The sequence below is a fragment of the Eucyclogobius newberryi genome, unplaced genomic scaffold, assembly GCF_026437365.1.
Source record: "Eucyclogobius newberryi isolate DKJ021-1_F unplaced genomic scaffold, fEucNew1.0.hap1 SCAF_1, whole genome shotgun sequence".
In the NCBI taxonomy this organism is placed as follows: Eukaryota; Metazoa; Chordata; class Actinopteri; order Gobiiformes; family Gobiidae; genus Eucyclogobius; species Eucyclogobius newberryi.
The window spans coordinates 34,253,070-34,277,349 of NW_027315723.1; the positions used below are offsets into that span (position 1 = coordinate 34,253,070).

General features: G+C 42.5%; 2 protein-coding genes across 2 annotated transcripts in view; both read right to left on the reverse strand.

The window, feature by feature from the left end:
- Positions 1 to 24,280, reverse strand: part of psmc1b (proteasome 26S subunit, ATPase 1b) — a 471,402-nt gene that overhangs the window by 432,525 nt on the left and 14,597 nt on the right. The window lies entirely within an intron of this gene.
- On the reverse strand, positions 3,660 to 23,691 carry calm1b (calmodulin 1b). The gene is made up of 6 exons (XM_072444541.1): positions 23,668 to 23,691; positions 18,301 to 18,331; positions 15,600 to 15,743; positions 7,477 to 7,583; positions 7,056 to 7,191; positions 3,660 to 5,019 (listed from the first exon to the last, which is right to left on the reverse strand). Exons 1-6 carry the CDS (start codon positions 23,668 to 23,670, stop codon positions 4,991 to 4,993), a joined length of 450 nt encoding a protein of 149 aa, XP_072300642.1. The 5' UTR covers positions 23,671 to 23,691; the 3' UTR covers positions 3,660 to 4,990.

Genomic DNA, 24,280 nt, shown 5'->3' on the forward strand with positions numbered 1-24,280 from the left:
TAGTCCTGGTTTAGTCCTGGTTTAGACCTGGTTTAGACCTGGTTTGTGTTCAGAATCAGATCCTGGTTTAGACCTGGTTTAGTCCTGGTTTAGACCTGGTTTGTGTTCAGAATCAGACGCTGGTTTAGACCTGGTTTAGTCCTGGTTTAGTCCTGGTTTAGTCCTGGTTTAGACCTGGTTTAGACCTGGTTTGTGTTCAGAATCAGACGCTGGTTTAGACCTGGTTTAGTCCTGGTTTAGACCTGGTTTAGACCTGGTTTGTGCTCAGAATCAGACGCCGAGTTAGTCCCGGTTAGATCCGGATGCCTACGCCTGGTGCATATACATTCATTAAGTTAATTAGCAGTGATGAAAACAATAGAGCGCTTAAAGGGAGGAAATAATAATGTCTAAAGTCTGAGGAAGATAAAATGTGGGGAAATAAGATAAGATAAGATATTCCTTTATTGTCCCACATGGGGAAATTTCATTGGTGCAACGCAGGTAGATACAGAGGTAGATACAGAAGAACAGATCACTTATAGGAAGTCTGAAAAACACTTTCAGTAGAAGATCTCCTATAAATAAATAAAAACTCCCATAGACAAATAAATAAATAAATAAATACCATTGCATGTGATCCCGACAGTAATTGCACATGAATATGTGTCACGACAGCACATAGATTGCACATGAATTTCACAGTAATTGCACATATGACAGAATTGCACATCAGTATTAGGTTAGGTCAGTATTGCGAGTGTTCAGTACTAACAGTTTTTGTTATAAAGTCTGACAGCAGCAGGAAGGAAAGACCTGCGGAACCTTTCCTTCACACATCGAGGGTGAAATGTTGGGCTCAGCGAGGATCTGTGGATGTGTGTAATGTGGACGCAACTATAAAAGGACCTGTGCTCTCTTCTACATTACAGCTGGTGACAATGTGCTAACAGAAGTGAACTTTATCAGGACAGGCAGCGCTGCTAACACAAGCCTTTAGATTGATGATAGGCGGCATCACACTTGTAAAGGTGTGTGCTGTGCAACTTTCTGTTCGAGACAATGTAGCACAAGAACGATCCTAATAATGGCATTAAATGTGTTATTGAGGTGAGAATAGCCATACATAAAAGGTGTTTGGTAACGGCAGGATAATGTACAATAGGTCTACAATAGCATAAGAAATATATAACCAGGTTCACAGCTTGTAGATTATGTTTGTTATCATAATTTCCATAGTTGATGCAATATTGGATCATCTTCCCCGTTTGCACATCTGAAATATGTTCTAACCTATAGCAAAAATGTATGAAAATCAGGAATAAACATAATACATCTGGCCAGTATTTTCACTTTATAATGATACTTTATATCAACTATTGGCCTTAAATCTCCAGCAGGGGCCAATATTTTGCTTAAATAATATGGATAAACCTTTATTTGAACAGTAGGGTCTAGTGCAAGTAGTACGGCAAGAAACTGCAGAAATGAGACTACAAAGCTCTTTTACTCAGTGTGTAGAGAAAAGGGGGCTGTGGATATATTTGTAATCAATTGGCTCAACATATAATAATAATAATAATAATAATAATAATAATAATAATAATATATAATCTTAATATAATAATACTAATCTGGATTCTAAACAATCAGGATCTGCCCTGAGGAAAATCTATTTGGGTTAATTTTTGATTAAAAATAAATGCCTTGTTGGCTGACGTGGAAGCACATGCAAATAGCACTGTCCACATGAAATGCAAATTGGCACAGATTGGTTCCGCCCACGATAATATTAGAAGCCCAGAGTGAATTCATGGACCAAGTACAGGCCACTAAAAGCCACCACATAACCAGGACTAAATCAGGACTACTATTGATTTACAACAAAAACATTAAAATAAGGACTAAACCAGGTCAGAATAAGACATGAACCGTGGCATTTAAAGGGGAGTCATACACAGTTATAATACTTTGGAGGAAGTGCTAGAAGCCACTGTCTCCTCTCATGGTCATCTTTTTCCCACTAATGCAGCTGGACAGTAATCTGCTCCACTCCCCACGTGCCCCCGCCCACGCCCCGCCCCCTCCCACACACACACACACACACACACACACGTCCAACTTTGACCCAAACACGTCCATGGACACTGGGTCGGTCCGCGGGGAGGAGGGCTCTTCTTTCCTCCGCCTGACACACGATCGCGCACTGGCCGGTTCAGTCCCTCTCGCGTTTCTGCCTCCGCGGCGCTGTGTCGTTTACACGTGAAATATTGATATGCTTAATTTAACGCCCCGGGGTGCTCAGGTGTCCCTCGTGCCTCCCCCGGGGCCTTTGCCTTACCCAGGGAATCTGCAGACTCAGATGCATTATTCACGTGGGTGATGGGCATAGTTTTTAGCATATATATATATATATATATATATATATATATATATATATATATATATATATATATATATATATATATATATATTAGCATATATATATATATATATATATATACACGTTTCTTTTTTTGCGTAATGTGTGCTCAATCAAACTTTATGGCATGAAGTTTATTTATTATTATTTATTTATTATGTATAAACCAATGAGACAAGGCTACTTGTATAATTTCTTGTTAAATATGTCAAAAGAACAGCATTTTTGCACAACTAGGGTTACGGTTTCCCAACCAGGGGTACGAGCACTAACCAGGGAGTACTTGGAATTATTTTATATTTTAAAACAAGGTGAAATTTATCGGAGTTATCGGAGTAAAACACGTTTTTTTTTTAAGGAAATTGTGCATCTTTTTGAAAGATTCTAGACATAAAAATCATTCTAACAAGAAAATACAATAGTAATAATTGACAATACCACTAGTAAACCCATTTATCTGCCTAAAAGCAGAGTACAAAGCTCGAGACAAATACGATTAGGAACCACTGTTATGTAAAGCTTTCAGTCACCTATGAACGCCATGTTTAAGACTTCAGGCAACAACGGCAATTCAAAACATACTAAAAGATAAGATTGGCTACTTTGTTTTGCGCTGTTGATTACTATGGCAACAGTCCAAGTTTTATATCACTCGACACATGAATAAGGTGCAGACAAGTGAGATTTATGAGAGCACTCTGAGATTCAGGCCTCATGCTGCCTGTGTCTGTGGGTGGAGAGACCGTGTTCGCTCATTTCCTTACATGGGCAGATTACAGGCCAAATATAGTAAAGCACCGCAGCGCTTCCTTGACTTTTGGGTGTTTTAGGAAGCGTCCGCGGCCCGTGGTGTGCTGTGGGGCTGTTAAACTGCAGCCGTGTGGCCTGGTTTGCCTTACTAGGACAAGCCAACATGGAGCCTTCTCTGCGAGCAGGAGGGTTTGTTCAGACTCCCACTGCCTTTTCAAAAAAACCCAACATCCCCGTTTCAGCATGGTCCTGTTGCCTAGCGACGGCCGGTCTGGAGGGAGAGGCGTCATGGATGTGTGTGCTCACAGCAAACACCGTTCCCCAGTGAGCGGCGGTGTAATGGAACAGTTGTACCCAATGACAAGGGACAGGGAGAGACAGATGCTTCAAATCATTTATTAGACACATTTTGTCTAGTTGGTAAACAACATACAGACTTGTTATGCTGTCTTTATAGATTCATGTCACCATAAAACAATTTAAATCCAAAAAATGACATAAGACATAGTAAAGTTCATGGTCTTTTATTTGAAAAAAAAAAAAAAAAAAAAAAAAGACTAGCATGTACAACTTGGAATGAATGTAAACTGAACTCAGATGGACAGAGGCGATGGCCTGCTGCTGACAGCTCACTACGCTCTGCTCCCGTCTGGGCCGACAAACAGAAGAAAAAGAAACGTGAAGGCCAGTGATTCTCTCTTGCAAGAAAAGAGGACAGACACTCCATCTCAGCGAAAAGAAAAGTAAATAAAGCTCACCGTAAGACTCTTTAGTCCTCCCTCCATTAGAGGGCAGGACGCACAACTACTAAGATGGCCGTCCAAACCATAACAAAAACAAAAGAACATGCCAAACATTTGAAAATTGCGGAAGCCATATAGAGCCATGGATTCAGAACGTTTTTCCTCCAGTTTTCTAGATAGCCGACAATCCAGCTCAGATGCTTCCCTTCCATCGCTAAGCCGCTTTAAAATACCCCCAAAATGGCAAATCCACTGTTAAAATCTGATGGTCTCAATGTCTGGAGTCACAAACTAGCAATTTTGTTCAGTCGAAAATCTCATTTTTCTCCATCCTTGTGTTGTAATAGAATAGATAACACACAGGTATATACCTCCTGTATATGACCTACAATAAAGGCTCAGAAAAACCTGGGTTGTTGATACTAACAACACTAGCAATGAGAAAAAATGTAGAATCCATGGCCACTCACAGCTTCCGTAGAAAATGTATTTTTATACATAGTTTTTTTTCTCTTTTTATCTAGCATATGATTAAGTCCCATTCCACTTTACGCTTGAGTTAATCTCTCATCTTAACAGTACAGGGTTCTGTCCAAATACAAAAAACTGTACCAAACCAACAAGAGGACAGCTTATAGTGGAATCAGCACGCTCTGGTCGCCCGGAGGAGTGGGCAGGGTTAGTGCTCCGGTCTCAAGCTGCATGCATGAACAACAGAAAACAAGAACAATGGCCAGCCCCGACATTTACCACGAGCTAATGGAACTGGAAGGAGTTGGCCAAATGCTTAGCTTTAGTCTGAAGGTCGTAGTTACAGGGTTGTTGTATTATTTCTTTGATAAGTACTGATACTAAACTGAGCTCCGGGGGGAGGGGACAGGATCACTAACCATCATTTCATGCAGATATTTTTTGTATATTTTTATATTTTCCTGTGTGGACAGAAGGATATTTTATTTCAACATTCAATTATTTTCTATACAGAAACAGTATGAATAAATGAACATTTTACCAAGAGGTAAGTAAAACATTTGTTTTTTTTGTAGGTTTTTTCTTTTTTTTCTTCTAAGAAGGGACAGGACAGGGCGGGCAAGCTTCACTTTGCAGTCATCATCTGTACAAACTCTGCGGAAAGAACACAAGAGAAGAGGACATCAGCCTCCAGAGCACTCACCTGATAAATTGTTTAACGCTTTATTAATTTTTTAATCAAGCCGAGCAGGTTCAGGACACATGCAAATTAGTGTCTCTTTTCCAACACGGTTCCATGTTCATCTCATTAAACCCAATTGATTAAAAGGTTGTTTACACGACACTGCCTTTCACCCAAGACTGAATATTCTACTACGTTTTAGCCATTGGTTTATTGGTAAGCCATTGGTTTATTGGTAAGGACAAAATCCTCACCACAAAATGGACTCCATGCGTCTCTCTTTGTTGCCATGAGATGCGAAAACGTCTCATACAAAGTTATTTATTCATACGAGATTCAGGAGTTTGTGGTTGGGGTTCGTTAACCGAGGGAGGATTGTGGGTCCTTTTTGGAAACTAGAACTAAAGTCTTTCTCCTCTGTCAAAAGTGCATTCCAGTTATGTAAAAACGTCAACACATCTTGGATTAAGATGATTAAAATACATAAAGACTTGTTTCACATTTCGATTTCAGTGTTTAAGAATAGCACCATTTGCGACCGTGTTTGATGACCCTGTCTGATCTCCCTCTTTTTGCTTCACCTCAAAACGGACAAGTTTGAATCTATTACAGCGGCGGCTTCTCTCGACACGGTCCGTATTCTGGCTGCGGTACAAAGGGGAGTGAAGAAGTAGGACACCGTTTCAGCCAAGACTTATAGAGTGTTCATAATGTGCCGACGAGCCTGTAGAAAATGAGCGCCGTCTCTCCGTGTGAGGGGGAGGGACGGCGAAGAGCTCCTGGCAAACCCGCTGTGTGCGTATCTGCGGCGTTACATATAATAACTGAGATTGTATGTGCCTGGCGAGTACCTTGGAGAAATAAGTACACAGACTTGAAATAAAGTGTCCTTAACTTATAATTGGAGCCCGGTCGTCTTATCCGTCCTGCCAGTTGGACAAAATATCCATAAAGTCCCACAGCCTTTTCTAATTTAGTTTTCTAATCAGAGAAGTCCGTCTGGTGTCGCTCCGCAGACGTTTTATTTCCTTTGGAGTGTTCTCGTTAGACAAATCACATTTTGCGGGTGGGGTTTAGAGTCATAACCGGGTCACAATTTCAGACAAAATGGAGTCTACGACATTGACTCGAGCGTTTGCGTGTAGCTGCGCTTTGCTCCAGTTTTGAATGGTCTGGACATGCATTTAAACTACGGCAACTGGCGGCTCGAAAAGACGTTAATGCCGTACTACTTGATTGGAAAAAAGGCTTATCTACCAGCTGTCTCCACTCGTGAAGGAAATTAACCGATACAGCGTTTGTTGTTTCTCTGATTGCTTTAGAACTGCATTGAAATTACAGTCGGGCCAAACGGCGTGGCTTAGTGGCATGATGTGAACATACAAGCCAGTCCGGTGGTTTTTACTCCATATATATGGCCCTGTCAGTCAAACCTAAAGGCCATGAAGTGGGCCTACGTGGAACGCTTGTAGGGCTGCACAATATATCGCAATCTGAGTGAAACCACACCTATAAAATCACAAAGGCCGCAATTATTTAGGATAATAGAATTTCCTTTGCACAAAACAAAGAATCAACAAAATATCCTGTCTTTTTATAGTAAAGTCCGGTTGGGCCTGTAGTTTAGACTTGTACAGAAAGGCATGAGACTCTTTGTCAGTTCATATTTCCATCTTCTCTCAGTTGTAAATGCTCATTGAATGGTTAACAATGTGCGGTCTTCCGTTTTTTTTTTACACAACTGTGCAATAGAGGCCTGTTTGTTTCTGATTATCGGGTTATGGCTGTTTTTTAAATTGGGTTTACATTTCCTGTTTATAAGCGCCATTTTGAGCAATTTCCATGTTTTAAAAGATTATATTTTGGTTTTGTATTGGTAATTACAATGGCGTGGCAAGGTAAATCAACCAGGAAAGGCTAGTTGTTGTTCATATAAACCAGTTTGTTACCATCAATACACAGAGGTTTCTCTTATGGTCCAAACTGTAGGAATGTATGAGTGTTTTACCTTCATAGTTGACTTGTCCGTCTCCGTCGATATCTGCTTCTCTGATCATCTCGTCCACCTCCTCGTCCGTTAGCTTCTCTCCCAGGTTCGTCATGACGTGGCGGAGCTCTGCAGCGCTGATGTAGCCGTTTCCGTCCTGGAAACATGCAACGCGGTATTCGGGTGTGAAAATGGTAAAGAATCCCAAAGGTCTAAAAGCCGGATGAAGAATCCCCAGCAGGCGGACTAATGAGCGGACATGGGCCAGGTGTAAAACTACAACCACTTTAACTTTGGGTTAAGTCCTCACACCAGGGATTGTCAACTCCAGGTAGGCAGACTTATTTTAATCCCTCTATTAAACACACCACTGCCCATAAACCGGTTTGGCCAAGCATGCAGATCTATAATTTTCTCATTAGGCTTTTAAAAGTGCATTTACCTTATCGAATACCCGGAAAGCCTCGCGGATCTCCTCCTCGCTGTCTGTGTCCTTCATTTTTCTGGCCATCATGGTCAGGAACTCCGGGAAGTCGATGGTGCCATTACCTGAAATGGGTGATCAATGAGGAGCATTTAATCAGCAGAAATTTCAATTACTTAAAAGCCAGCATCAATAAGCAGGCACAATATGAGCCAGCGTTTTAGTCAATTAGACTGACCAGCCACAAACCAGATCTGCACGGTATCCAGAACACACGCGATCCAAAAGCAAAGCCAAAACCTTTTGTCTCGAATGAATTGTGCAAATAAATTAAAAGCAGTTTGTAGACTTAATGCTGTGTCAATCTGAGAATTCATTTCCAAAACAGATAAGTATATGTGAAAAGCACTGCTATACAATTATTAAGTCATTCTCATTTGATCAGATCCTTGTTTAGTACTGCTGCTAGTACTTGAAAAATGTAGTCATATTTTTAAAACAAAGCTGTCAGTTTTTGAAATGTAATCCTTCTATAGTAAATCTAAATCTTTTTCGGATTGGATTTGACACCTACAGTAACGCTACAGCGACTAAAAGCTTCAACAATCGTCATTTTATGTGAGGTTATATTACTACATACATTGCAAATGGGTATCAGACTGCACATAATATTCAGCCTGGGAGAAAAGCATAGTATCTCAGTGACATGTTGATTTCCTGTTTACTGTGTGGGAACAGCAGCAGGATTTACGTTATCGTATGGGCCACATCTTTCCTCCGGGGACATTAGTGTCAGCGATGTTGCAGCATGAGCGGTGAGTTATGGCAGAGAGGAGCCGTATGCACCTTCTTCCTGTGACAAACGCTGCAGCGGCGGGCGAGGAGGAGGCGTGGATGTGTTCAGGGAAGTCCTGGGAACAACATGGGCCGGTGTGGGCAGCGAGCAGCCGGCGCGAGCTTGTGGACGCTCATCTATAATGTAACCGCACACTGTGCACGCCGCGGCCTTCGGGCAAACCGATAAATCACAGCTGTATTTCCTGGTGTCAGAGCCGGAACATTAAGCATAGAAAACCAGTGGGAGTCCAGTTGTACATGACGGTTTTTAAGCATGTTTTGAAGGTTCAATGTCACGTTTAAAGTTGAGGTTATGATTACTTTACCTGGAACATTCCACGATGACATTTAATGTATGCATTGTGCCTTTATCGCTCAAAAATGCTGAATTCTACAGATCTGACCTATAACTTGGCTTGGTGTGCTTGTCTCCATGGAGATTGATAAGCTTTATGCCATACTGTAAAACATTGCAGGCAGAGCAATAACATCCATTGAGGCAAGAAGGTGGTGCCACCAGAGAAGTCACAAGGTGCACATTTAAGATTTTACTACTTTTTTCCCAGCTTGGTTTTATGTCCAAGTCTTTATGTAAAAGATTCATGGTCTGAAATCGTGGCGTAGTTAAAGCAGTGCTAATCATGCATACTTCTCTTCATTTCTTTGGGTTTGCAAAAGCGGTGTGTGTCTGATGGTACATACGTGAGCAAAACTCATGTGATGCAGTTAATGCATTGGTTTATGTACATTAGTCTATTTGACTAGTCATTTTTTCCAGTTCCTTCCATACCTGAGAAGGGGATTGTATTTGCAGACTACAAAGCGAGTTAGTCTTTTTCCCCAGTCTAAACAGAGGCAGCTGCTGTGGCCTAGATGCATGCAGCTGGATCATTATCCATGTTGGCGTTGTCAAGACAGGATTAGCAGGTGATCAGACCCTCTTGACAGGAGAAGATCTGTCTGCAGGTCAACAGGAGCCACAGGAGAGTGACAGGGAACAGCCATCTTCTATCCTGACACAAGAGCACTGAGGCGCGTGGCTGTGCTCATATTCCAAACAGGGATAAATATATGACACACATCTGAAACGGAATTGTGTGGAGAGGTCAGGGACAGCGAGGGAAAAGTACCCAGGCGGATTAGCCACGAGGGCGAGGAGGGGATTGTGGTCAGATTAACAGAGGCAGTGATGAGCCTGGCTGAATGGCAAGCGTACAGTGTGTGGCTATGTGAGGGGCAGATGGTGATCTCATGGCCTGGGGGTAACAATGCTAGAACCTGTTATCTAACGCTGAGAGGCGGCTGGTAGCGCCCAAGAAACAAGCATGGCCATGGGGGGCTTCTAAGAGGTGGGAGGGCACCATGCGAGAAGCAAGGGACTTTCAAAGACATCCTGTGGATGTATTGTAGGGCTGTCCGTCTCGTTTGTTGTTTATTTTGTGTTGTGTTTTGACAGGGTGCCCATGAAAAACTTCTCATCGGGTTTTCCCTGTAGAAATAAAATAAAATCGAATCGATCAATAGTGCCTTTTGGTCACCCAAATATTGTGTTTGTTGACTAATAATTTCCTTTAGATTACAGGGAGTTTTGTGGAACAACAGCTGAGAGCCGAAGGCCTAGAGTGAGGTTTATGCATCAACTCGCACATTTGTCGTCTTTTAAGGAGTAGTTTGGGTTGGATAAAAGTTTTAGTTTTTGGGGCGATATTGTCAAAATGTATCTCTCGCTTTTTTCTTTTTTGGAGTATCCAAACAACAAGATTCAGACTGTCAATCCAACAGAAATGTCAGGAAAAAAAAAAGGGAAACATATGTAAAATTAATCCCATTAAACATTTACAACCCAACTTTTTTTGCAATTTCTATTCTTAAATCAGCTCTTCTGTAGCATGATTTTTTTTTTTATGATTATATATATATATATATATATATATATATATATATATTTTTTTTTTTTTTTTTTTTTTTTTTTTAAATAGTAAACGATACTCAATATTCATGTTTTATATAATTTCATAAAAACATTCACAATATTATCTAAACCCAGTGCTTTTCTGACTTATGACAGAAAACCAACATTGTCTTCAGGATGTCAAATATGTGCTGACTGAGGAACCATTGTACATGTACGAGACCTATGATAATTTTTTGGGTATTCAAACTCAAGCTTTCCCTGTCATAATGCAGGCTAAATTACCGTAAACCCTAAATATGAAATGCAATAACGAGTAAGAGGCAATGGGCTAATGTCGGGAATGTGACACAACTAAGGCTCTTTGTTATGAAAACAGGAAGAGGAAGTCAGTCGATGGGTTTGGTAGAGAAATCACTCCTTTTTAGTCTAACTAACGCGTTTGTGCAGCAGAGACTATGTATATTGATTAGAAATTATAAAAAGTAGACAATATAATTGGTAGTAATGTCTATTTTTTTTTTTTCAAACAGGCACAGCAACTATAAACGGCTTTACTTTGATCACAAGAGAAAAAAACTAAACTAAGATGTTATTGTTCAACTAAACCTAGCCTGGAGTAATTTTCACTACATGTTCTTGCGTCTCAGTAAGAGAATGGAGGCAAGGAGAAAGATGAGAAAATGGTGGGAGGCAAACAGAGTCATGGAGGGGGATGGAGAGAAAGAGAGAGAGAGAGAGAGAAGAGGAGTGGGCGGCAGATGAAGCAAGGAGATGTGAAGGAGAGAATAGAAGGAGTGAACCGAGTGGGAGATGGTGCGATTACACACACAAACGAGGCGCTGACGCAAACTACCCAAAGTTCGGGTAAAGCGCGCGTGTGGTCATCGCAAAGGGAGAGGGAATATTTGGGTCGTGTAAAGAATAAAGATGGCTTAAGCAGTTTAAGTCATGCTTCTGTGGATGGTTGTCACACATGAAGCATCGGCTTAAAAGATACAATACAGTAGAAATGTATTGTTGAACTGTCAAAATGCACTAACTTCTCTGGATTAAATAGTGGTTGAATAAGACGCAATTCACACGATATGAGACACAGAATTGGGTCCACGAGACAAGGCGCAATTTTGGCATAAGCCAGAATAAATCAGGTCTGGCCAAGAAAGTCTCTGTATGCGTCTTTGTATTCTGCCGCGTCTAGATTCACATCCTCATTGGACTAATTTCTCTGAATGTGTCTGATTATAATAGAACAAACTGCATTTTGAAGCTTGAGTTATAAAATACGCGACTGGACAGTGACCACTGTGTGTCAGATGCTTGCGCTTCCTGCTAGAGCGCCTCCCAGTGGCCTTTAGGCAGTAAAATCTATAAATTAGACGCATCGGCGAATCAGCCGTAGGGGTCAAAGCATCGGGAAAAAGTAGCGTCTTATAGTCCGAAAAGTACAGTATATATTTGTCTTTTAACTATGAATTTCATGAATATACAGCTCATGGTGGTCATCTTAACTTGAGGATCTAAAATTTGGATCAGCCTTCCCTCCTCCTTTACTGAGCTTTCACATCAGTTCAAAAACACTTCTGTCTACACAAATGTCTACTTTTTGCACTTTTCCATAAGGCATGTCATTGGTCCATTTCCTTGTGCTGTGCTGATTTTGCAGGAGCATTTGGAGGTCACCACATGTTAAGCCCCTAAATGGTTTTAGATGACAACTGCAATCCCCCCCTTTTTTTTTGTTTTACTACCGGTAAGTGAAAATGAACAAACCTAAACCTGAAAACCTAAGCTCATTCTGCACGCGTGTTCACAATCTAGAGGCATTTTCCGCTCTGGTGGCACGGGATCTTTTCCTGTCCCAGCATTAAATGCAACTATCCTACACTCCATGCATTGGTTTTGTGAGAGTGCTGCGACACAGATCTGACTTGTAACTTGGCCTGGTGGCATCAACAACCTGTCTCTATGGATATAGATTTGTTTAATGACATACTGTGAACAGGCAAAGCATAACAAAATCTTCATGGAGACAAGAAGGTGACCAAAATAGACCTGAATCTGTCTGTTATTTTGAATTTTTTAAGGTAAGATAAGATAAGATAAGATAAGATATTCCTTTATCGTCCCACATGGGGAAATTTCATTCATAATACCCAAACCCATGATCTTTGAACGAGCAGCATCTATTAAATGACACTATGGTCAATAAAGCTGTATACAGCTTCATTTTCTCAGAACTGAAATATCATATCCACACCGCATTCCAATGTCAGTTGTAGTAAACAGAGACATTTGACAAGTCGATGCACTATGTACGCAGACTGTTGATCGAACCCATTCCTCCCGCCGCTGCTCCGCTGCAATCTCGCGTCCCGTCCATGTGTTGCAGTGCCTCACCACAGCCTCGTTGTTTAGTAAATAAAGCTTATTTCCTATGAGCCAGCTGAGATGCCATGTAGGTACTGGATGTGCAAAGCGCTGGAGAGAGGGCTTTATGTAACCACGTTTATTTTCCATTGCGAGCTGCGCTGCCGTCTGACCTAGATTGCATCAGCCGAGGGAGGCATAGGCAGAACAAGGGGATGTTGGTGATGTGTGGCGAGTGAGTGTGTGTGTGCGAGTGAGTGAGTGTGCGTGCGTATTAGGGTACGTTTTGTGGAAAAACTAAAATCTAATTACATCAAATGTTTATGTATAGTGATGGATTTGAGACTTATGTTCGCAGCACATTTTAAATAAATCCAGAAGCATTATATTATCATTATTATTCATTGTCTATATCGCACTTCAAAATGTGTTACCGTGACAGACCTAGCAACCACTGAGTGTTAACTGTGTGGCCCCCAGGTGGAACCGACGAGGAGGGAAGGGGGCGTTGCGAGGAGGATGATGGTGGTAAGAGGATGATTTGATAAATGGCCAGCTGAGTCGAAGCGGAATTGATTGCTTCTCCTGATCGATGCAAGTCTCGTTTACGTGATCCTAAAAGCTGACGGCGCGATGCTCAGGGACTGACAGCAAACGCCCTCCCGAAGCAGCAAGGACAGCCAGCTCCCGGGACGCCTCAAACTTTTCTCTGATCGACTGTAAGAAGTCTCAGTCGCTCAAACTCCGGTCAAGAACGGGCTACGTAAACGTAAAAAAGGACAGCCTCGTTGAAGAGAGAATTGGTGATCGCATTTTGTGTTGTTTTCGGCGTTTCGTAAATGTTTCACGCCAAGAAAAAGATGGATGGGTTTTGCAAGTATAACCAGAACTATAACTCATCCATGATTGAGATCCCTAGAACCTCAAGACAAGAACAAGAACTTATGATAAGAACAATATGAATAATGTGATAAATGTAATTCACAACTTAAGATCTCAAACCCTTCGTGGTTCTATGTAGAAGTCCAGCTAAAGAACCTAATTGGACCTATATAGAGATACAATTCTAAGTTCTAAAACCAAATATCTGCAATGCACTTCTTCTGGGCTTATGCTTTTTGGAGAAAAAAGGAAGAATCCATATGAATCAACTAAAAATAGATCACTTCAGATGGTTACACTTTGTGAGACAGAACTCGAAACCAGAATCAAGAGTTCATTTATTGTTCTGGTCAGACCTAAGATCACCGCACTGACTGTTGGGTACTTGGAAGCCACACAGTATTTTTTTTAATAGTTTTTTAGGAGAACATTTAAGTAATTTCAGTTCAATCTCTACTTCTCCATGTCGTTGTAACTGTAAAACTGCGACTCTTCTTCGCGCCACAGACATTTGACAGTGACATACAGCAGTGACTCGAGGTGATTTCTAAAAATCCTCAGCAGATGGTGAGAAAACAAAATGTGCATGAAGTGAAACAGTTTTATTAAAATGTACTCTCTCGCGGCCTATCGACCTCCACTCCGTGCAGCGATGTACACCTGCCTTCAGTCACTCATTCTTCACGTCCATCTGCCTCGTGCACAGGCCTCACTCTGTCGACCGTGATGGAGGCGCTTTGACTAAAGTACTGAAACGCCACGACGCAGCGAGACACGTCATCGGGAACATAAAGCCAGTGGGCCGCTGACAGTTGGTGGATCGACAAGTTACAGCTTGACTGATCGCCGGTGCGGAAGTCCTGGTGCCCTCACTTAGGAGTTAGCACTGCCACGGTACGTTTTGATAAGAAAAAAACGACTCAGTTTTGATTTCGCAATAATGATGAAACTTCCTTTTTTACACAACAGAATGAAGAAAGAAAAGAGAAGAAAACTATTTAATACCTTCGTGTGAGCTTATACTTGTTCTGATAAAGGTCATCTGAAGAGGATTTATTTCTGAAGTTCCAACTTTAACTTCAAGATGGCACAATCTCAGAGCTCGTGTTGCAATGTGACAACAGGAAGTGGTTGTTTCGTTGAGCCGTCTATAGAGTCGGCCACATTCATAATAAAAAAGTGTTTTAGAGCAGAAACTTTGCTACGGCTTCATCGGTGAAATCTTGTCTCCATTGAGAATCAACGGCGTTTCCTGGAATGCTCTACACAGTATGGCATTAAACTTGCATATTTCCACAGTGACAAGCAAGCGGCGCAACCCAGGCCGAGGTCAGATATGGGTCGGATCTGTGGAGAGGCGACCCCCGCACACACAAGAAGGCATGGTTTCTTTTTGTATTTTTGAGCAAGAAGAAAAACACCTGTAGTTGAACAAATGTGTGATAGAAACATTTAATGCCATACAGTGGGACATTTAAACAGAGCAGTAACGTGTCCATGAAGACAAACAGGTGACAAAACCCTGCACGATAAAAGTTACACAGTGCACCTTTAAAATTAGCAAGTTTGTTTAGCAGTTTGATAAATTAGCTACTTAAATTTTAGTACAGCATCTAAAAATGAATATCTCCATTATTATTTTTTACATCTTGATAACAATGGGTTAGGGTTAAAATCTGTCTGTAAATGAGGTTCAAGTATCCCACAAAATGAGAATGGACCATAAAATGAACCACAACCAGTTAGAAATATCACTTTATACCCTTGTTTGGGAGTAGTTTCTCTCTTTTTGAAGTATATAAGTTTCTTTACATAAAACGATAACAAGAAATATATTATAACAGATTTCACAAACACAATTTCCTTCTTACGTTCTTGAGATATTATTGATATCCCACATTTACATCTACAAACTGTGTCCCTTAGTTTTTGTATCCATCAGTGAATGTCCCTTATGCTGTTTATGATAATACAAGAGGCCAAAAGTATCCACCTTGTTTTCAGACTATGGCAGAGTAAATTAGACTACGTGGGACCTCTAAACACGAGAAACACCCCAGTACCAGATATCGCATGTGTTTTCGATACCGTGCAGTTGCATTTTGGCATTTGTCAGGTTCATGTTGCGTTTTCTACTGACCGTCTGCGTCCACCTCGTTGATCATGTCCTGCAGCTCAGCCTCTGTGGGGTTCTGTCCCAGCGACCTCATGACGGTGCCCAGTTCTTTGGTGGTGATGGTGCCGTCGCCGTCTTTGTCGAATAAGGAGAAGGCCTCCTTGAACTCTGCGGGACGGGAGCAGACGGAGAGCGGAGGTGAGCCGAATACTGCTGGGCCGGGACGTGTAATGACGGGCCACTGCGCAGTCACAGAAGCTAATCGATAGCTGCTAACCACGCTAATTAGATTCACGCCTGCCTGAATGGAGCTGTAAATATGCAGAGCCGTAACACCACAGCTCTGTGTTGTCGAGACGATAATCAGGTCTCATATTTACACAGAATAAACCTTTGTGCAAGATATACAAAGGGAAACGCTGTTGCTCAAATGAGATTTTAATCTCTCTTTATGTGGCATTTCCTGCTTTTAGGGCGTGACTGAGGGGTGGATTAACCAATCGGGATCGCGCAAGAACTGTTCGGTATCAAAACAAATAGAGCCTACGGTTGTTTATGGGGGCAAAAACAAAGGAAAAAATGCCAAAAGGGTCGAAAAACATGGCACATTCTTGCAAAATCAATGAGCGATGGACACAACGCAGAGAGAAGGTTGATTTTGTTGTAAATGACAGGTGAGCACTGAACTGCTTGGTTACTGAAATAAACTAATCAGATTAAATTAAATGGGTCAGTTTGAGATCAGCTCAAGTGATGGAGCGATCTCTTTGTATAAAAAATATGAACAGATTCTCTATTATTTAATATATATTTTTGTTTCCAATATCTGAATTTTGCTTAAAAATATTTTTTGTTTTTTTTCAACAGAATTAGCGCAAAAACGTCTCAATTTAATAGCTCCAAACATATCACTGACAATTTGTTTCGGGTGTTTTCCCCTTCTACTTCTCAATCGAAAGCGGTTTCTCGGTCATTTTCCCTCACAACACATTTTTAGCAGGAAAAATGCCATTTATTTGTGTTTGTGTGAAAAGTCAAGGGGTCTGTTTCGTAATCCGTTTGAACAGGACGACTGCCTTCAATCGGTCATGACTCAGGACGAGCGGCAAATCATTGTCTCCCCGTTTCCTGTTCATTTTCAAACGCTAATGATCCATCGGGGGAGGGCGGACGCCAAATCCATCACGCTCTCGTTTCTTCCCCGCTCTCTCCATCAAGAGACGTGGACGAGAACCGAGCCCCGAGCTAATGAGCGCTGAGCAGGAGGACGACTGATTGAATCACACAGTAACCGAGTTTGGGATGAATCGAGCAGTGGATGGTAAATGAGCGAGCGAGCGCGAGAGAGAGAAACAAGAGGGAGGAGAGGAAGATAAATAAAATAGAGAGAGGGAAGGAGCTAAGAGATGGCAGAGAAATAAACAAGAGATGAAAAGAAGAGAGAAATAGACAAGACGGAGGGAGGAAGAAGAGGGGGAGAAATAAACAAGAGCGGAGAGGAAGGAGGAGAGAAATAGACAAGAGGGAGGGAGCGAAATAAACGAGGGAGAGAAAGAAACTAGAGAGAGAAAGAAAGGAGTGTCAGAAATAAACGAGAGGGGGAGGAAGAGAAATAAACAAGAGAAAGGTAGGAAGGAGAAAAATAAATAGAGAGAAATAAACAAGAGAGAGGGAGGAAGAAGGAGAGGGAGATGAATAGATCTGAGAGGGAGAAATGGGAGACAGCAATAATGAGAATGAAAAAGGAGAAAGAAAGGAGAGAAAAATAGGAAAGAGAAAGGGGAGTGAAGAGGATGCCGAGGTGGAGAGACATAAAGAAAGGAGAACAAAAGAAGAGAGAGAAGGAGATAGAGAGAAAAAGATGGGGAGTAACAAATGAGATAAAAGAAAAGAGGGAGACAAAAGAAAATTAAAGAATAGTAAAGGAATAAGAAAAGAAGAGCAAAAGAGAGAATGGAGAGAACAAAAGAAGAGGAAACAAAAAAGAAGGGAAGAGACAGCGGGTAAAGAATAAAAGGGAGAGATTGAGAGAAATAAAGATAATAAAAATATAAAGTAGAGAGAAGGAGAAAGATAGCAAGAGAAGGATAGAGAGGGGAGAAAGGGGGGAGGAGAGAGAGAAAGCAAAACACAGTGAGAGGGAAAGAAGAGAAGAGAGAAAGTAGTGAGAAACATAAGGGGGCGAGAGAAAAAGATAGAGGGGAATGAGAGAGATAGAAAGCAATACTGGGAACAGAGAGTGAAAGAGAATGTGGGAGCGGCAGAATCTGAATGTCCCTCCCTGCTCCTCGCCCCCCGCTCCCAACACAGCCCGGCACTAATCAGCTCATCGACTCTAAACTCGCACTTGTTTTGTTTGCATCTGGTTTCGACAGTCCGCTGCATGTCCTTCCCGCTCTCAACCCCATTTCATTGCGCATAGACCGGTCCAAAAATAAAAAAGCGAGCTAAATGTAAATAACCGTTTTTCATCTGGCTGTTTCGGTCACATTTAACTTGATTTTGTCTTTAAGTTCAATTGTGTAAAGCCAGTCACAAACTTGAGAATTGGAATGAAAGAAAATTTAATATTTCATTGTTGTTTGGTCTCAATAATTGTGAATCATCGTTAAATTGTGATGTTTTTTCTCACACTTTGATACCGTGACATCTCTAGACAGCAGCAAGAGAACAAGAGTGAGATGAAAACAAGATAGTAGGGTAGAAGAATTTGTTCTGTTCCTACCTGCAATCTGCTCCTCTGTTAGTTGGTCAGCCTGTGGTCAGAAAAAAACAAAACAAAAACAGAGTGAAGAGAAGGTCACAAACAAGTCAGTCGAGCGTCAGCAGCAAGACATTTCTACAACATTTTTAACATTTATTTTTTTTATTTTCGCGTTCCTCGCCCTCTCCACCGACACTGGACACATTGTTCGGCAGCGTCTCAGCCGTTACCGCAGCGCTCTTGTACGATCCACCGGCCAAAAACTAAGCCGGGACAAAGCCCAAAGTTTAAGTTTTGGAATGTGTGAATCAGCTGAAACGTTGCCTGGTAACGCAAATCCATCCAAAGGTTTTCGACAGGAGGCCTTGCTTCAGACCCGACCTCCATCTCGAACGTGGACGAATGAGCTGATTTTGATGATGTTGTTTGATTACAGTGAATTTTTAAACATAGATTTTTTGGTAGAGCTAAAAGAAATGGCAAAACGACACCATTTATGGCACAAAATGGGAGGGAAAAGCTAAATAATGACTGATTGTACTGGTAAATTGTAGACAGTATTATGTTTGCTCCTTTTAACCAGATGATTCAAACAGGAATAATAACAACAATTCACTGTTAAGCATTAAAAAAAAATTGTTTCATTCTTCTGTTCTGGTTTGAGATAACTATGTAACATTTGATAAAACTATTAACTCGTTTAAGTCAAAGTCAACTAAAGATCCATTACATTTCTTGGAGGTTTTAACTGAACCTGGCCATCAATTCTCCCAAAACAGAAAGCCACACACAAAATGCTGTCCAGATAAAACAGTGGAGACGGGGTTGTTCCAGGTCATGGTCAGAGGCGGTGTGTTTTCTGCAGTCCACTGCCGCCTCACAGGAGAGCGGCCTGCTGTGCTGCCCTGCTTGCTCCATAACGGCTGACTCATTCCTGCTTTAAATTGCCAGTCCTTTCCCTGCTCCCTTTTAGATGGTAACAGAAGTGTTATACTAAATGTGTGTGGATACAGAATATAAGGCAAGATGTGGTATTTCAGAATATATGATGAATGTAACTATTTAATGTAATGTAACTGGAGGGCTATGATACTTTGGCAATACGACTGTGTAGCAATCAATGCAAAGAAGGTTTTTGGTAAAACACAAGAATCACTGCAGGGCGTTTGGACACAGACCTGGTCCATAACGACACTTCCTCCACACAGCACTTTCCATCCACACGTTTCCTCTGAATTAGTCATTTGTGCCACTGAGGAAACTCCTTCAGCCACTGCTGTGTTTATGCCATTGTATAAGCAATAGTCCTGGATACAAGACCAAACACATCCACTGCTGTAGACAACCAAGCCTCGTACCCTCTTATAATAGGCAGGAGGCTCCGGTCCATCCGGACCAGAACTTTCCTCCACAAGAACAGTTTCTTTCCCTCTGTCATTGGACCCATGAACACTTCTTAAACACTTGTCACTTTAACTATAATTTAATTTAATTGAATCACTCACTGCACTGGTTACTTTCTGCACTAGATCAGTATGTCTGTCAACTGTACATTTGTGTACATATTAGGCCTATTTTTATATATATATTTTTTTCTATTATCATTATTTTTTGATCCGATAGCTTATTGTTATGACTTATTTATTGTTCATGGTTTTATTGTTTTGTGTTGCGTCAAACCACCAAGACAAGTTCCTATGTGTTTGAATTTTGTTCATTGGGAATAAACCTTTTCTGATTCTGAATATAATGCTTTGGATCATCATCCCATTCACTGAAAGTAATTTAAAAAGACAGTGGTGCCTATAGTGAAACCAGTTTGGTGATTATTTGTAATTTGTTGTGTAGTAAACAGATCCAGTAAGACTGGATCAGATTCAGATCTGTCAGTATGACACACAGAGCTAACCTTTCCCTTGCTTTTGAGAAATGAGAGGCCGCTCCTTGATTGATGGAGCGGGGCTCGTGGACTTGAGCAGCTCATGCGATTAGCTGACGTGATTCAATAACCTGTTCTGCTCTGCCCCCGCCCAGCGCTCTCTTCCTGACTCCATTTCCATCTGTGAGAGAGGGAAATGTCAGGAGACAAAACAGCTTTGCGCGCTGACATGCCACCCAGCATGAGCCGTTCCTCCGTCTGAAGCTCCATGTTTCTCAGCGGTGGCGGCTGTGACCGAGCGGCCTCTCCTGCCTGAGTCACTCTGGTGTGGTGCCATGCTCCTGCTGTGCGACGCTGTCTCCCTGGGACTCCCCACTGCCTGTCTGAGGGCACTGGGTGTGGGCTGAGGTGAATCAGAGCTATGGATCCTGCCCTGGATCACAGCTCTAAACTGGTCTCACTGTGCAGCTCCACCATGGTGCCTATTCTATCCCATACCATATCTCCCTCTGTGTGTCCTGTCTTTTCCAGTCTGAATGTGACACAGAGGAAACTCCTGTGTGTCAGCGCTCACTGTGGCGTATGGCAGAGCTCCACCACCAGACCCAGCCCAAGAGGCACAGAAGGTTAGAGTGAGGGGGCAGACTCTGTTTGAGCAGCAGCTCCAGCACAGAGCTGTGGAGGAGGCTGAGCAGAGCATCACCTGCTCTCTGACAATCCACTGTATCATGTTACACAAGGCCTGGGCCAAACAAACTCACATTTTATCTTTTTGTCAGCATAGTTGGGGCTTTCCTTAAAATAATAAGATTTTAAATATGTTTTTGGTTTGAGTGCCCAATCAAAACTGGAGCAACCCAAAAAGTAGCCATTTTTGAGTATTTTAACAACCAGCACCATTGATATCCTTCTTCACAGCCTTCCTAGGCAGCATGACAGTGATTTGAGGTTGCGAGTTTGTCACTTAATTGGAGTGTGTCTTTACATTCACGGAGTAAAAAGTGCAGGAGCAGCTGTCAGCGGGACAGATGGGTGTGACACACAAACACACACACACACACACACACTTCTATTGAGTGACACAAGCGCCAACACAAAGAGAGACAAAAGGTTTTCTATAGAGCCTCAACAGTGCTCTCTGCTCTTTGAAGGATGGACAAAGCCTGGAGGCCCTGTGTCCTGTCTGTAAGAGCAGGGACCGGACAGTCCACCAGTGGGCCTCCACGCCAGGGTTGGGACGAACGGGTAGTGAAAGTTGACTTTTTGCCATAGTCCGATTAACAGCTTGCATATTGGTCGTTATTCAAACACCTCTTTATACAAACCCTCAACTAATGTGATTGACTGTGTGTGTGTATACACTTTAAGCTGAGGCCAGAGCAACAGCTCCAAGAACCCTCCAAACACTGAGCTTACTGTTTGCAGGAAATAATCGGGCCACGATGTAAACATCAGGTGACTGTCACTGGTTCAATGACCCCTAGTTTCAATTTAGATCAAAGATATACAACAGGCTGCAGCTAATGTGCTTCATACAGGCCTACTGGAAGAAATCAGTTTTACTGATGCTTTAAGCTTCTTTTCAGTTTTTAAAAAATGTGCAGGAAAAAAAAAGTCCGCCAGAATTTATGAAGCATTAGCTGGCTGATTGGTGTATAAAAAAAGCATATCTTAACCCTGCCCTGCACGTAATGTAGTGAATGGAGCACGGCATAAGGCTAGGTGTTGCCCCCGAAGTGATCAATAATTCATAGTAGGTGCAGATCAGATGTCCTTCAAGTCACTAAACAGGCATCTGCAAACAAGAGCGTAGCAGGAACAGGATAGGGCCAGAGCACGGCCTGGCCACTTATTTGATACTTCCACCTCAATGGGGGAGGCTCTCTACACCTCACTGCCTTTATTGATTCAGGGAAAGGGTCTTATGTCCGCGGATTAAACTTTTTCTGAGGATGCTGATACGCAAGCCAACCCAACAATACAACTTTACACTCCGATTACAGCGTTGCAACGTGACACTGCAGGGCGGCCGGACACCATATATGGGCTATGCGATCACCGCACAGGAGCAGAACGTGGTGGTGGTGGTGGTGGAGGGTGGGGGCAGAGAGGTGGCTTCTTGACTCCCTCGGGACACTGAAGATCTATTGAGCTTGATGGCCAATGGATTAGCTAGAAGCTCTGTTTTCCACCAGCAGAAAAAAAAAACTTCCAGCTGGTGTAACTCCTCAGGCCAGTGACGTCACAAGAGAAGGGCTTCCTTTATTACAGGGCACCTCAACGTTGGATTTGCATAAAAGACACGTTACACCAGATCTAGCTCGTCTTGGATGATTTAGAATGGGACGTTTTGATGTAGTGGCCAGAGAGTGGTTCAGGGCACCACAAATCCAATGCACATCAGCATAAAATACATACGTTACACCAAATAGACAATGATTTGACACCCAGCTCGCCTTGGGATGATTTAAAATAGGAGGTTCTGCCGTAGTGGCCAATGCCAGGCACAGAAGGGCCCAACAAACGCGCCACTATTTGCATCACATCGCGAAATTTGCAGAGACAACCAAATCAGCCTGCGGAGCAAAAACAAGCAGCCCACGGAGCCTGCGATGAAAGGCGGAACTGCGTGTCCTCCCGGCGCGTTCACGGCAATAAGAGCGATCGTAATACGGTGTTGCAATACTCGTTTCACACACAAAAAATATATACAAAACATATAAAAGTGTGCCGGGTTACAGTGTCGACGTGTAAAGAATGGAGGTATGAGTGGTACAAGAAGAAGACACAAGTGCCATTCCCCATCATGGCACCGACGCCATGGTGCAGGCGAAGAAAAAAAAAAACGCGAACCGACCACTTTTATGGCATTTCCATCGTAAAATAAATTACCTTGGGGACATCTGATAGTGCACTTTACCCCCTGCAGACATTGACCGCGTGCGATCGCCTTTATTGCAATGATTTCGATGAGTTTATGCGGTTATATGGCGCTGTAATAACCGCGAGCGAGGCTTCCTGACTTACAGACGCCTTCGACATAAAACCCGGCGCACCTGTGGCAGTAGAATCGCGCTGTAATAACTCGGGAACAGCGCGGTAGTTACGCCGACACCACCATCTTGTGTAGTCGAGATTTCAGTCGATGGTGGCGGGCGTTGAAAGCGAGCCCACTTCACTCGATACGGCCACTTTATTGCGGCGTGGCTACGGACTGCGCATTTATTTTGAAAATCCGAGTCGCGACAACCATTTCCCCGACGCGAAAAGACATTATTCAACGTGCTTTATGAGCGTTTTGAGCGTTTAAACCAAAGTGGGGGCGGCCGCTTTTAACACAAGGAAAGACGATGCGTAAAAGAAGTGTGCGTAAAGCGTGCGTAAAAAACAAAAAAAACTAAAAAAAAACTAAAACGTGCGCCTGAACCCGAAGCAAACGGCAAAAAAATAAAAAAAATAAAAAACTCCGCGACATTCGGATAAAATAGTAGAATGAATGGCATACGTACCATGTCGGATTGGTTGTGTGTGTGTGCTCGTGGGTCCGGGGCAGGCAGACTCGTGGATGTGGTCGGTCCTTAGATGGAGCTGCACTGGCGGGTTAACGGTGTGTATATTGGCCCCGCTCAGAATGGGGGGTTGCCTCTGTGTATCCCTCCGCCGCGCACTAGCACTGATCACTCACTTCCTTATTTCGATTCAGCAGCAGCAGCAGTAGAAGCAGAAGCTGTGGCAGAGGCAGTGGCAGAGGCAGTGGCAGATGCAGGGGCCCCGGAGCAACACATGCCAATCACAGCCTCCAAAGCCCCCGCAGTGCACCGCGCGGGCCCGGCTCTCATACATACATGCATGGCCCGGGACGCGGCAGATGTGTGCACTCTCTAATAGACTGATACAATATGCGGGAATAGGTTGAAATGCATGCTAATGTTGATACAATACTCTTACTTAATAAACAGGATGCAGGAATAACTGTTGCCCTGCACGTGATTTGATCGATATGACACGTAAAGCAGGAAACGTGTGTGCAGAACTGTAATGTGGGAACACTGCTGAGCTAAAATGTGTGTGTTCTTCCATGCATGCACGTTTTGAATTAAATCTGAGCTTTTATTTTAGGTA